Source organism: Ornithodoros turicata, chromosome 1 (genome assembly GCF_037126465.1).
Source record: "Ornithodoros turicata isolate Travis chromosome 1, ASM3712646v1, whole genome shotgun sequence".
Taxonomy (NCBI): domain Eukaryota; kingdom Metazoa; phylum Arthropoda; class Arachnida; order Ixodida; family Argasidae; genus Ornithodoros; species Ornithodoros turicata.
The window spans coordinates 130,036,660-130,050,408 of NC_088201.1; the positions used below are offsets into that span (position 1 = coordinate 130,036,660).

Genomic DNA, 13,749 nt, shown 5'->3' on the forward strand with positions numbered 1-13,749 from the left:
AACTTGTCAACGCTTGTGGACTACCTCATCAAGGACATCCCCCCCACCCTTCAGTCATATGTGAAAGACACCAACCATTTTCTAAAGACCATTCGCAACCTCAAACTACCTGAGAACTGCTTCCTTGTCACCCTTGATGTAGCGTCCCTCTACACTAATATTCCCCACTCTGACGGCATCGAGGCGGTCGTGGAAGCCTACACGAAATCACCGTCGGACAGTCCCTACCACGTGGACAGCGCCACACTGAAGGTACTATTAGAAATTATACTAACGCTGAACAACTTCGAATTTAATGGCCAACACTACGTCCAGATAAATGGCACAGCTATGGGCACAAAAATGGCCCCAAACTACGCGAACATCTTCATGGGTAAATTGGAAACATGTTTTCTGTCACGGTGCCACATCAGACCATTTCTCTATAAGAGGTATATCGATGACATATTCATAATCTGGGACAACAGTGAGAGTTCACTACTGGAATTCATTCGGGACTTCAACAACGCGCACCCCAGCATCAATTTCACCCACAACTATTCGACCACAACTACGAACTTTCTGGACGTCACAGTAACAGTCAGGGACCAATCACTGGAAACTAAGGTGTACCGAAAACCAACTGACAGTCAGCAATACTTACACTTCAATAGCTCACACCCCCGTCACTGCAAACTCTCTCTACCTTATAGTCAAGCATGCAGATACCGGCGTATCTGCACAGAGGACAGCGACCTCGAACAAAACCTAGGTGATCTACGGCACGCATTCACCGATCGCAACTATCCTCCCGATGTCGTTAATGACGCAATTGAAAAAGCTCGGCGTTTAGGTCCCAACCAGCCCACAGCTTCCTCAAAAACCGATGAGTACTGCGCGCCGAGCTTAACTTTAACCTACAATCAAAATGTAGCTGGCATCGGATCCATTCTGAAACGCCATCTCAATATTCTGCACCAATCTGAACATCTTCGGGAAGTCTTCCCAGAGGCTCCCAAGATTGTTTATAGACGACCGCGAAACTTACGGGACGTACTGGTGAACTCAAAAGTCACGAGGGAACAAAAAGAATTCCTTGGCTGCAGGCCTTGCAAAAAACCCCGCTGCAAAATTTGTCCCCTCATGTTGTCAGCACGGGATGTTACCAGCACCACCACAAACTTCAAATTCCATATCAATGGCACTTTTGACTGTGGGACTCAAAACGTAATATACCTTCTACATTGCACCATATGCCAAGCTCAATACATTGGACAAACCTGCACATCATTCAGAATTCGCTTCAACAACCACAAGTCCCACACCAAAACAAAACCGGAACTCCCGCTGTCTAGGCATATGGCCCTTCCAGGACATGCGATTGACAAACTCTCTATTGCCATATTACAATCCGGATTCAAGAGCGATAGGGATCGTGAAATGAAGGAATCATTTTTAATACATAAATTCAATCCGGCACTAAACGAACACCCGGGATCGCTGTCCACTGTGAAAAACATGAAGAAATAATAACGCCTACAACACAACAAGAAGCTACACCCGTTTACGCGACGCAAACGAGTCCTTTCCACACAAATGCGTCTTAGGGAAAGACCCCCCCCCCCCCCCCAAAAAAAAAAAACCCCACCCACGTGCGAAACACACTCGACAGGACCCCGCACACAGAATTTATGACCTCCCTTCGGCAACCTCAACGCACTGCGATTTCCCTTCCCCCACCACTGTCGAAGCACACGAAAGTGAGTGTTTTCTGTTTGACCAACTCATTATATCTTTTCACTTGAAAAAGAACGGTCCACCGTTCGAAACGTCGTGTCTGTGTAATTTCAAAATGAATTAAATGAAGTCATCTGAAAATATTCCTTTGGTGGTGCTCTGTGCGAACTTATTTCTTCTGTGTATTAATACGGCGCCGTCTGAATCTTCAAGACCTTCAAGAGAGTATATATATATATATATATATATATATATATATTATATATATATATAGATACTCATTGAACGATGCGACAGCACCAGAGGACACGTGTTTCGCCGTGTTTGCGGCTCGTCGGCCCTGGGTAGCTGCGCATCGTTCGGGATTGGCAAACCAGGGGTCACTCAGCGAGCGATATACACCTGGGAGGGTGACTGAGCACTCCTCAATGCCACAGTACAAGCCAGTGAATTATAAAGAGGGGGGAAAAGCTTTTCCCCCTCTTTATATATATATATACAAAGGAAAAATAGCCGAAGCTCTGTAGCTGCACGTTGAGCACATGTTTACAATTTGATCGTGCCCTCCCAGCCAAGGACAGCTGTTTCGGTCTACTTCGACCTCGTCAGCCTGGCGCAGGGAAGTGACACGATCTTGGATCGGCGCAACAGTGCGTCTCGGCGAGACGTCAATGTTCCACGGTGACGGCGTCACCTGTGGAGGCCGCAGTGCAAGCCAGCAAGTACATATACAAAGCAAAAATAGCCGAAGCTCTGTAGCTGCACGTTGAGCACATGCTTACAATTTGATCGTGCCCTCCCAGCCAAGGACAGCTGTTTCGGTCTACTTGGACCTCGTCAGCCTGGCGCAGGGAAGTGACACGATCTTGGATCGGCGCAACAGTGCGTCTCGACGAGACGTCAATGTTGCGCCAATATTGCGTCAATGTTGCGTTAATATATATATATATAGATACTCATGGAACGATGCGACAGCACCAGAGGACACGTGTTCCGCCGTGTTTGCGGCTCGTCAGCCCTCGGTAGCTGCGCACCGTTCGGGATTGGCAAACCAGGGGTCACTCGGCGAGCGATATACACCTGGGAGGGTGACTGAGCACTCCTCAATGCCACAGTGCAAGCCAGTGAATTAGAATGAGGGGAACAAAGCCATTAAAGAAACAAGTAAATGACACTAGGCGTGTTTGAAATTCAAAATTACAGATTAAGATGGCTTCTATGGCTGCACGCGGAGAAGCAGATACTCATGGAACGATGCGACAGCATCAGAAGACACGTGTTTCGCCGTGTTTGCGGATCGTCAGCTCTGGGTAGCTGCGCATCGTTCGGGATTGGCAAACCAGGGGTCACTCGGCGAGCGATATACACCTGGGAGGGTGACTGAGCACTCCTCAATGCCACAGTGCAAGCCAGTGAATTATAATTATTTATATATATATATATACTCATTGAACGATGCGACAGCACCAGAGGACACGTGTTTCGCCGTGTTTGCGGCTCGTCGGCCCTGGGTAGCTGCGCATCGTTCGAGGTTGGCAAACCAGGGGTCACTCAGCGAGCGATATACACCTGGGAGGGTGACAGAGCACTCCTCAATGACACAGTGGAAGCCAGTGCACGCCAGTGCACACGTGTCCTCTGGTGCTGTCGCGTCGTTCAATGAGTATCTGTTTCTCTACGTGCAGCCATAGAAGCCATCTTAACTGTAAGTTTGAATTTCAAACACGTCTAGCATCATTTACCTATTTTTTAAATGGCTTTTCCCCCCTCTTTATAATGCACTGGCTTGCACTGTGGCATTGAGGAGTGCTCTGTCACCCTCCCAGGTGTATATCGCTCGCTGAGTGACCCCTGGTTTGCCAACCCCGAACGATGCGCAGCTACCCAGGGCCGACGAGCCGCAAACACGGCGAAACACGTGTCCTCTGGTGCTGTCGCATCGTTCAATGAGTATCTGTTTCTCTACGTGCAGCCATAGAAGCCATCTTAACTGTAAGTTTGAATTTCAAACACGTCTAGCATCATTTACCTATTTTTTAAATGGCTTTTCCCCCCTCTTTATAATGCACTGGCTTGCACTGTGGCATTGAGGAGTGCTCTGTCACCCTCCCAGGTGTATATCGCTCGCTGAGTGACCCCTGGTTTGCCAACCCCGAACGATGCGCAACTACCCAAGGCCGACGAGCCGCAAACACGGCGAAACACGTGTCCTCTGGTGCTGTCGCATCGTTCAATGAGTATCTGTTTCTCTACGTGCAGCCATAGAAGCCATCTTAACTGTAAGTTTGAATTTCAAACACGTCTAGCATCATTTACCTATTTTTTAAATGGCTTTTCCATCCTCTTTATATATATATATATATATATATATATACAATTATATACATATTTATATGGAGAACTCGTATGGCGTACTCGAGCGTTGCTCTCAAATAGTTTGCGTGTGTGAAAGAGAAAAAAATGCTTTTCTTCTCATCAGATGTGACTTCAGCTCCCTCTCCTAAAAATTTGTCGCAAACTGGATTAGAATATACCTCTGCAGAGGTACAGTTTATGTGAAGAAAAGAAATAAATTCTATACCCCCACTAGGGTATAAACTACATATACCTTTCAGGAGGGTATAAATCTATACCGTAAAGGAATAATGGGGGAACATTAAGTGAACGAATTCCTGCGTTGAACTAACATAATTTTGTCCAACTAAGATTTTCTCGTGGCCCCAAGGATTGCCACAATCGCGCTCGGGAGCGAGGCCACAATTTCGTCAGTGTTATTATTAAGGTTGACCGTAGCTGTACAAAGAACCATGCAGTTCATAGCAGATAATCTTTTACTACACCAAAACGTGCTGGGAAATGGCGTACAGTTAGCATACCATTGAACTGCATTGCAAAAGGCTATCGCCAATTTCTAAAGAAAAAAAAGAGAAGAGAAGAAAGCGGTCACGTGGTAGATAGGGGTATCCCAGAGTCCCATGCGCAGGCCGACACGTTGTTCCCCGTTGAAAAGAGAGCGAGAGGCCGCTCCCGTGTTTCCTTGCTCCATGATCTGAGTCTGGAGCACGCGCCAACACTCTGTGAACTATTAAAATTTTCGTCGCCTTCACACTGCGAAGCAACAATGCAAAATGTAGCTGTCGTGTAGCACTTTCTTTCCACTTTTTCTTTCTTCTCTTTTTTTTACACCTCGAGTCACAAATATATACAGGGATGTCGTGAACCTTGGGAAGTGAGGCTGAAGGGGGTGAATGGACTCACCACTTCTCGGTTTATCAATTTGTCCGCTCTATGAATTCGGCAAGATTCCGAAGGATGTAGGGAGCTGGTGCGCGGCAGTCGAGTGGAAAGGTACCGTCTGCAGACCCGGTTACCGCATCATATTTTTTTCGTTTCAGTGCCGGTTCGTTCAAGGGGAGAGAAAAAAAAATACCGTTCGGTTCGGGTTCGGTTCGGCAAAAAATAACGTTTTTTTTGCGGTTTTCGATTACGGTTCGGTTACGGTTTCGACCCCTGGACGGCGGTGCCCAAAGAGCACAAAAACTCTGTAACGTATCCTCTGACGAGTGTGGCAGAGCGCCTAAGTCGTTTTTCCACATGTTGTCATCATACCTAGGGAAACGTCGCAGTTCAGTCATTTCGGCCGCCAGCTGAACCGGGCGGCGTCCAATTCGCAACTCCCTTCCGAATCCTCACTCCACCAAGATGGCCAACCAAAAAGTCTTAACCAGCGTTGCCCGACGTGAAAGTAATTTTACATATTACCTATTAGCGCAAAAAAATGCAAAAATTGGAAAAAGTGTAAAAATTGGAATTTTTTAGTTCAATTAAGCTGGTTAGAGAAATTAAAGAAGCACACTGATGGAAACCACCTCTTTGGGCGGCAAAAACCTTATACATGTATCACGCAGAAGGTTTCTAGTTTTTATCTCAAGAACTTTTTTTAAAGTAATTAGGGGTCACTCTTAAGTGAAACACCCTGTATATGCAGTGCCTAAAAGTCGACTAATGCGTTGATATTCAACCAGCAACATCTGCTACGAGGTTCCTGGTACGGGTTCTGGTATATTTTCTTGCGGTATCATGTAACAGTTATTGACCTTCCCTGACATTAACACATGCTTTCAGTCTTTGATGTTGTGGTTATTTCAACTGCAGTCAACGGAATACGCTGTGCGGTCATTCCGAAATCTTTATATACCATTCGTAGGGATGCTACTCCCATACTCCATTCTCTTTCATTATCCTGTAAATATTGCCAACAATACGAAGCGTTTTCCTATTTTGTGTTTTAGGCCTCCTTGAAAATGAAGATCTTGAAGGCACCATCTTCCGCAATGTTAGGGCGGCATACAGATCCTGCACGAACGATGGTACGTACAACGAGTCTTTAAATCTCATTTTCGCTTCTCCTTTTTAGCCCTGCGCTATATGGGTCCGCTTTGCTCATAGCCAAACAATTTGCCACGTAGGTCGACATTGGAACTTTTTACCTGAAGCACGGCAGCTGTTCCACAATCTGAATGGTTGTAGGAGAGAAGGAAATAAGTTTCTCTATACACTCTTAACTCGGTACCCTTTATTGTAACTTTTGGCAATGCGTAACCTTTATATAGACGTAGATTTCCAAATATCGTAGAGGTTACACGTCGGATACCTCTATTTAGAGGTTAAACACGACCTGTAACGTGACGCTGGCGGAGCAATACAGGTTAATTCAGAGTTCAACGAAAATCCAATCCTCTTTACTTATAAATGTACCTTTTATAGGAACGTTGTAACTTCTAAATGAATTCCGCGTTTGAATTTCCTTCGTTTGTTTTTCTTGTTTCTTTGCAAGGTAACCTGTATAAAAGGTTCTGCTCAAAATTCAATGTGTTCTCATTCAAGCCGCACATTCAATCATTCAGTGCGAGAGTTTCCGATCGGTGTGCGTTACGTTGTCTCTGCGTCTGTACCAACTGCGGATCGTGTTCAGAATTGTGAAGAAAGCACAAGGTTGAAGTGATGGAACTTTATCAGGGTATTTCTACGGTATGTCCATTACAAAGTTTACGTAGTTACGTTTTTGCTGGACAGTCTAGGAACACTAATCGCAGTCTGTTTCTATCTGTCTCTTCAAAACGGTTCAACGGTTCAACACAGTGTGTACGTGTGTGTGTTACGTCCGTTATTTGCTTAGTCCTTTGCCATCCTCGTGTTCTACTTCTTCGTGTTCTTCTGATAAACCATAGCCGCGTCGCTGATGTGTCATTCTGACATATCAGAGAGGAATAGAAATGCTTTCGGCGTACTCGAGAGGGAGTTGCAACAACGTGAGGACTGTAAAGAGTATGCCTCCTTGAAACTGAATGTCGTTCACCACAGTTGAAGTGTTGGTATTGTGACGTCCTCGTTCTCTTGCCTCAGCATAGTTCCAGGTAAATGCCAATTGCCAATTAAATAACACATATGCTCCAGTTGCAATTATTTCTTTCTTTCATTTGTTGTGCACGTGAACCTATACATGTAGTGATCACTCGCACTGGATGCCTTTAGATGAATTACGTATATTATGGCTATATGTTGCGAATGACAGTATGCGTTCTGCTCTGATGAGAGCTCATTTTGAGCACCATTTGTTCTGTAGTGTCTGTGAAGAGGCGGGCATCTTACAGACAGCCATGGCTGGCGAAACTAACTTTTACGTCAGCGTGGCGGTTCGGAGACAGTAACCTCTATTTATAGGTGATCTGTGTAACGTGTATAGAGGGTATTGCTTATAGGTTACAGGGTAATTTCTGAAATAGAGTGTAAAAATTTTGAAATTTTTACCCTTCACTAGAAGGTACCAGATTTAGAGTGTATTACGTCGAGATCGCATGTCTTTCGTGTCAGGTCTATAGAAGAAGGAATGTAATTAGATTACTTAAAAAGTGCTGAATTCGTCAGGTAGCGTACTCGTATGTTAGGAGCAATCACGCGAAACATTTTTGCATAGTATGAAGGGAAGTGCCTTAGCACGAGAGTCGCCTTTCACGGGGTGGCTCAAGGTACGCTCGATTAGGCCTGCACTGCTTGAACCGGTTGCGGTGGTGCTGCACTCGCCCGTTCGTTTCGCCAGTGCAGCCGAGCGCCCCATGCACCGTCTCGTTCGTTTCAAACCAGTGCACGCCAAGTGTAGCCGTGTAAGGAAACTCTGCACTCCCGCAGGGGTCAGTTCAACGGTAGTGCAGAGAAACGGCGGCAATGGCAGCGGACGACACAAGGCAAATAATAGTTAATCTAAATTCTCGAACGTATCCCGAGAGAGCCGGAAGAGACGTTTGAATTCGAAGTCAAAATAACCATTCACTACAGCTTCGGTGTACATTCGTACACGGTTCCTGTCAGTTCGCAGAAGGTTCAACGCTAACACGGTTACCAGGTCGTCGAATTCTTCGTCCTCGCGGTCAGAATCCACAAGTTCCATGGCTGTTTGCACAATTGTTGACCAGTTCATTGTGTTGGAAATTAAAAAGCAGCAATGCACATGTGATTGAAATGTCACGCGCGTTCTTACAATCCGTAGCGGTGTTAAGACTCGCAGAGAGCAGAGGGCATGCACTAGCGCTGCACTTCGATATTCGTTTCGCGGCGGCACTAGTACGTGCATGCTGCACTACTCCAGAACTGACCCTGCACCGCCCGGAACTCGTTCAGGGAGTGCAAGTCTAATCGAACAGACCTTCAGTGACTGTACACAGAACTGTCGTTATGGCACCTGATGGTTGATCAAATTCTGCGTGTACTGTGTTAGTCACTGACCACAGCCGCAAATACTTCTTTTTTGTACTGCTCGTTGTGGTGATGGTTGGGGCGACGTGGTTGGGTGTGAGAAAATAACTTGTTGGTTGCTATGCTGCGTTTTAACATCGGTTTAAATAGCCGTGGCGAGAGGAAACCTTCGGGTAATTCGAGCTCACAACTGTGTAGCTCGACCATCGCTGATTTCCGAGAAAGAAAAATAAATAAGAAATATGTTTCCAGTCACAGAAACATGCACCACGTGTGGTAATTATTTTGCGGAAACCCGTAGAACGGGCACAAGGCGTCTCTGAGCGCCAGCTTCGGGTCGAAAAGTGGGGTGCGCTGAAGCGGTCATGGTGCGAGTAGAGCTTTACGCACATGAAAAATTCAAGTGGGACTGCCTCCACGAGAATTGACACTATTTCCGTCCGCTTCGGTACCTCAAGCAGAGGGTTGAATCATAGTCATGGAAGCAAATACGAGCATAATGTGCAAAATTAGACTTTTTTTCTCAAACCGACACTGGGGAAATTCCTCTGAATTCAAGTTTTCCTGGTTAGTAAGCACCATGTGTTGCACAAAAAGGAGTTTGAGACTGAAGCAAAGAACAGACAATTTTCAATTGAAACGGTATTTAAATTAACTTGTTAAATAATTGTTAATTACATAAAATTATTTTAGCAAAGAGGCGCAGATACTTGCGAGAAAAGTAATATACTTAGACTTCTGAGGACGCCGAAGCCGCCCCAGGACTATGGACGAATGTTCCAACAAAGCTTTAGAAAATCTCTTAGGTTTTTTTTTATACCTATGGAGAGTTTTTAAACGCATCCAATCGGAGCAGTCGGAAGTTATCTTGTTGTCATTTGTTATGGGCAGGCAATCTCCTCCTAAGAATTCTCACCGCATTACATTGGGCGCGTTAAGTTGGTGCTTCGGGAACGTTCCCTTGTTGGTGGGATCACATAACACTTCTAAAGCAACTTCCGGTGCGCGTTCCCGGGTGCACCCTGCGCGTCAGTTGGTTCATGCTAGGTAAAAGCTGTATCACTTCCGGTCCGTGACAAATATTCCGTTTGGTGGGCGTGGTATGCTGTTCGAATTCTCCCGCCTTTGCCCGTGCATACAGTGTGCATGCGATAGAAGGCAGCTCATATGTGGCATGCGTGTGGAGCGCCCCGGTTTCGGACCGCCTCAGAAACACCAATATGTGGAGACACATGGGCACGTTTCCATGAGAACCCAGGAAAGGGCGCTTGGAAGCCCGTTCGACGCCCCCATTAGTCTTGGAAGTATTTGCGCTGTGTTGCGTACCGCTCACTCTCAGACCATCTCATCTGCCCGTAACAAATGGCGGCGCCCAGCGTCTGTGAGTTTTTGTTGGTTTACTGCGGAGTATGAGTAAACGCCTCACGTCGCTTCTCACACATTTGTCTCCGGAGAGTAAAACACGGTGCGCGGAAAATACGGTGCACCGCGCATACATCATGCTTATGAGTGTGCTCCAACAATGGTGATAATGCAACTGCGAAGTTGATGGCAGCGCTGCCGCTGACAATATACGAGTGCCTCGTTGGCTATTACAAAAGTCATTTTCGGGTAACAGTGTAGACTGCATAAAAGTTTCCGGGCTGTGTCCCGGTTGCTGTATCGGGCCTTAAACATGAAATGTCCTATTTCGTAGTTTTCATTTATTATATCGAAACTATCAACACAGTTGTCCCATAGTAACGATAGCTTGTTTGTCCCAGTAACGAAGAATCTGGAGCGAGATATACGGTGAAATTGCGAAATGGCGTTTTCAGCAGCTTGTTGAGAAATGACCATTTTTCCAGGGAAGTGGTCCAATGCCTGGGAGATGTTGTGGTCAGTTGGTAGTCAAGTGGCAGTCAGTCTGGTCTGATGAATCCGGATCCTGTCGTTCGAGCTGTTCTTCTTATTTTTTTCTTTCTTTTATGTGTTTGTCTGTGCGACATGTGCTGGAGCGTTGTTGTCGTGGTGTTGCTGGTGGAATTGCTTGCCGTAGTCGGCCATGCTTAGGCGGGCACCATCGCTACTATCGTAGCGGGTTTCCTGCTTCCTCGACTAACGTCAGAGCGAACTGGAATGGCATATGCCTTAAAGCACCCCAGGAAAGCTCAAGGAAAACGACCACATAGCACAACCTGGGCTCCCGTATTCAAGCATTGTTTTTCAAAATAAGTGTCCTGTCTCTCCTGACGAATCTCGGCCCTTAAGGCTATGGTCCCAATATTTCCCTTCCTTATCACGTCGCAACAATCGCTACTACGCGGCGCCGCCATCCTTTTCTAGTCGGTTGGCGTCCAGCAGCAGCTCGGCTTTCTCTAAACAGGTTCCCTACACAATCCGTACTCCCAACATAGCCCTTCGGACTGGGGCTACCCCACGAGCCTATTATCCCTTCACAAAGGCAAGAGTCAAGGGCGTTGGCAGATGGAAGGAACGTTTTACGGAAGGTTTTCGAGAAGATCGTGCAACGCGAAGGACCGGAATACTTCACACTGAGGGAGTATAAGAGCCTATAAGAGCCTCAAAAAAAAAAAAAAATCATTACGATTTGCTATCGCTTGTGCTCTCTCTCTTTCCTTTGTTTTTCTCCTTGCTATAAAAAGGACTTGTCCGACATACTCCATTCAATATCAGAAAGCGCGACGGTAACTTTTGAAAAAAAAAAAAGAATAAAGAGAGAGAGACAAATGCGTAATACGTCGAAGCTCGAAAACAATTGACCTGTCCTCTTGATATTTTTCATTTTTTTATTACGTGGTAGCGCCGCGAAACACCTGGGGCTAGGAGCGACGCTCTTTTTTTTTTTTTTTGTCTCACTGTTGTTTCAGATACCTGTTGTTTTGCTTGTTACCTTGCTTGCTTCAGCATTGAGATAATAGTGAGTCTTCCTCGTGTGCTGCTTGATATAATTAGAAGGCGAACGACAGTTTTTACACGCCTTTTAGTATCATTTTTTAGCTATAACCATCCAAGCGGGAAATGAACTTTGTAACGAGGTGTGGGAACCCTACACGCGCTTTCTATTTGTGACAAAAAGAAGAGAACATGTTGATTCGGCAAGTTTAAAATTTTAAATATTGAAACCAAATTTCCTTGTTATATTCCCTACAGACGAATGTCGTTGACCATACATTTTCCGTGACACGCTATTTCTATGTGTCCTTCTTTCTATTATCGTTTTGACATTGTTAGTGAAGCACTCTGTGTGAGTAGTGCACAACGCGTAAAACAGCGGGCTGCATATTTATGCCCTGGCTCTTTCGCAGACTTGATGGCTGTACATAACTGTCAGCATTTATTTCGCTGTCCCACCACATTTTCGTCATTCCTTGCGTTGAGGCGCAATAAGCCAGGACACTGTGTAAGCGCCCCTGTCCGACATTTTACCCTGGGTGTCTGTCTTTCTTTTTCATTTTCTCTAACATGACAACGGTTTAGAAAGCCCTTGAACTCATCTGGACAATGTGCACGGAACTACCTTCCGGAGAGCTCGATCTCCATGAAGGATACCAGGAGTTGGTCCAACAAGATGAACCGTTTCATGAGAAAGTCCGAAGGCTACAAGAACCCATTCCGTGTGGTTGGAAATTTATGAGACATATTCACGTCAAAAACTGATGTGGCTACTGGTACACTCTGTTGATATGGTGCACTTGTTTCATAAAAAGACCGCGCAAAACGATTTGCCGGTCACAGGCGCGTATGCTCACTCACACATACACACATCTTTCTGTCACTGCTGGAAAGGGCATGAGGTAGCCTGCTCATGCGTTACGTTACTGCAATAAAATGTACGGAAGGTACAATAGGATGCGCATACGTGTTTAGACAAGACTGTGTGTTGCTATATGCGAAGGAATTGATATGCCTGTTCCTGCAGCAATACGGGTAGTGCAATATATTACGATATATTATAAGAAATATAGTCCATTCTTAGCCAGGCGTTTGCTGTCGAGGTCCAACCAAGGATGGAATTTGCAATATCTGAATGAATACTGTATAGAATTGTGCCGTATGGAGCAGTAACGTAGCCAGAAAAAAAATGGGAGGGGTTCGATGAGGACTTTACATGGGGTAGGAGGACTCCGCCTTCGTTTCCCTCTCCCAAATGAACTGCCAAAGGTACGGTTTCAAGGGGGGGTGAGTACCCCAACCCCCTGGCTACGCCACTGGCGTGGATACGCAATACTGTAAATACTGAAGAAAAGAATCAGTGTTACGCGCGACTGAGAGAAAATGCCAATCACAAACTAAAGAGTAAACTGCTCGAAATAGAAGTAGTTCTCCGAGACATCTCCTGCGCACTGTATTTGTACTGAAACGACCTCGGAAAATGAATACGAAAAAAGGTTACAGTATCTGCAAGAAAGAACGAATGCGGGAAAGGGCTTGCTCGCAACTCGCTGACACTTCGATGGATGAAAATAGAAAAGAAAACACAGTATCAGTGTTTCCTTCCTGTAGCTGCATCGATCTCAAATAAGTTCACAAGAACTGGAAGTCATGCGTGAATATGCAGGGTGTCTTTTTTAGGCGATACAGATTTTTCATTAAAAAACTAAGGTCTATAGAGATGCTGTTTTCACTTCTATCATCTCTGGGCCGGTGGACGTTCTTGGCCATATGTTGCTCGACCGTCAAATGACTAATTACCTAAAAATCGTTAATTAACTTTTTAATTATAAACGCTACGAAGTTGTTCCAATGAGAACAACTCTTGCTTTCGATGACCTGATATCGTAGCCGCTTTCAGAACAAAAATTCGTTCCGTAGATCGTCCGCAAAAAATTCGTGAAGGAACACATTATTTTTCTTTATTTTGTTCATTGCGCATCTTCGGAGACCCGTCTTTCCTTTGCCCCCAATGTGGAGAGGGTGAAAGAGCACACTGTCGCCTCTTTCGTCCTGGGAAAAGGTTAACAGAAAATGCAACACAAGATAAGGGCAGTTCCGATAGCGACACCCGATACACGTGTTTTTGTTTAGTTTCCGTAAATTAAAGCTCATCTTCGACGCATGAGGCTCCTTCACCATATCACATTGGGGATGAAGGAAAGACGCGTCTCCGAAGATGCGCAATGAACAAAATAAAGAAAAAAATGGGTTCCTTCACGAAGTTTTTGCGGACGATCTACCGAACGGATTTTTGTTCTGAAAACGGCTACGATATTAGGTAATCGAAAGGAACAGATGTTCTCATTGGAACTACTTCGTAGCTTTTATAATTCAAAAGATAAT

The 13,749-nt window shown here is 45.4% G+C and overlaps 1 protein-coding gene across 3 annotated transcripts in view; it reads left to right on the forward strand.

Moving 5' to 3' along the window:
• The window catches only part of LOC135378596 (neprilysin-1-like), a 254,298-nt gene that overhangs the window by 57,099 nt on the left and 183,450 nt on the right, over positions 1–13,749 (forward strand). For all 3 annotated transcript variants that reach the window (XM_064611657.1, XM_064611659.1, XM_064611658.1), the window contains one exon: positions 6,009–6,086. In XM_064611657.1, the coding sequence (XP_064467727.1) occupies positions 6,009–6,086 (78 nt within the window). The remainder of the gene's footprint in view (positions 1–6,008; positions 6,087–13,749) is intronic.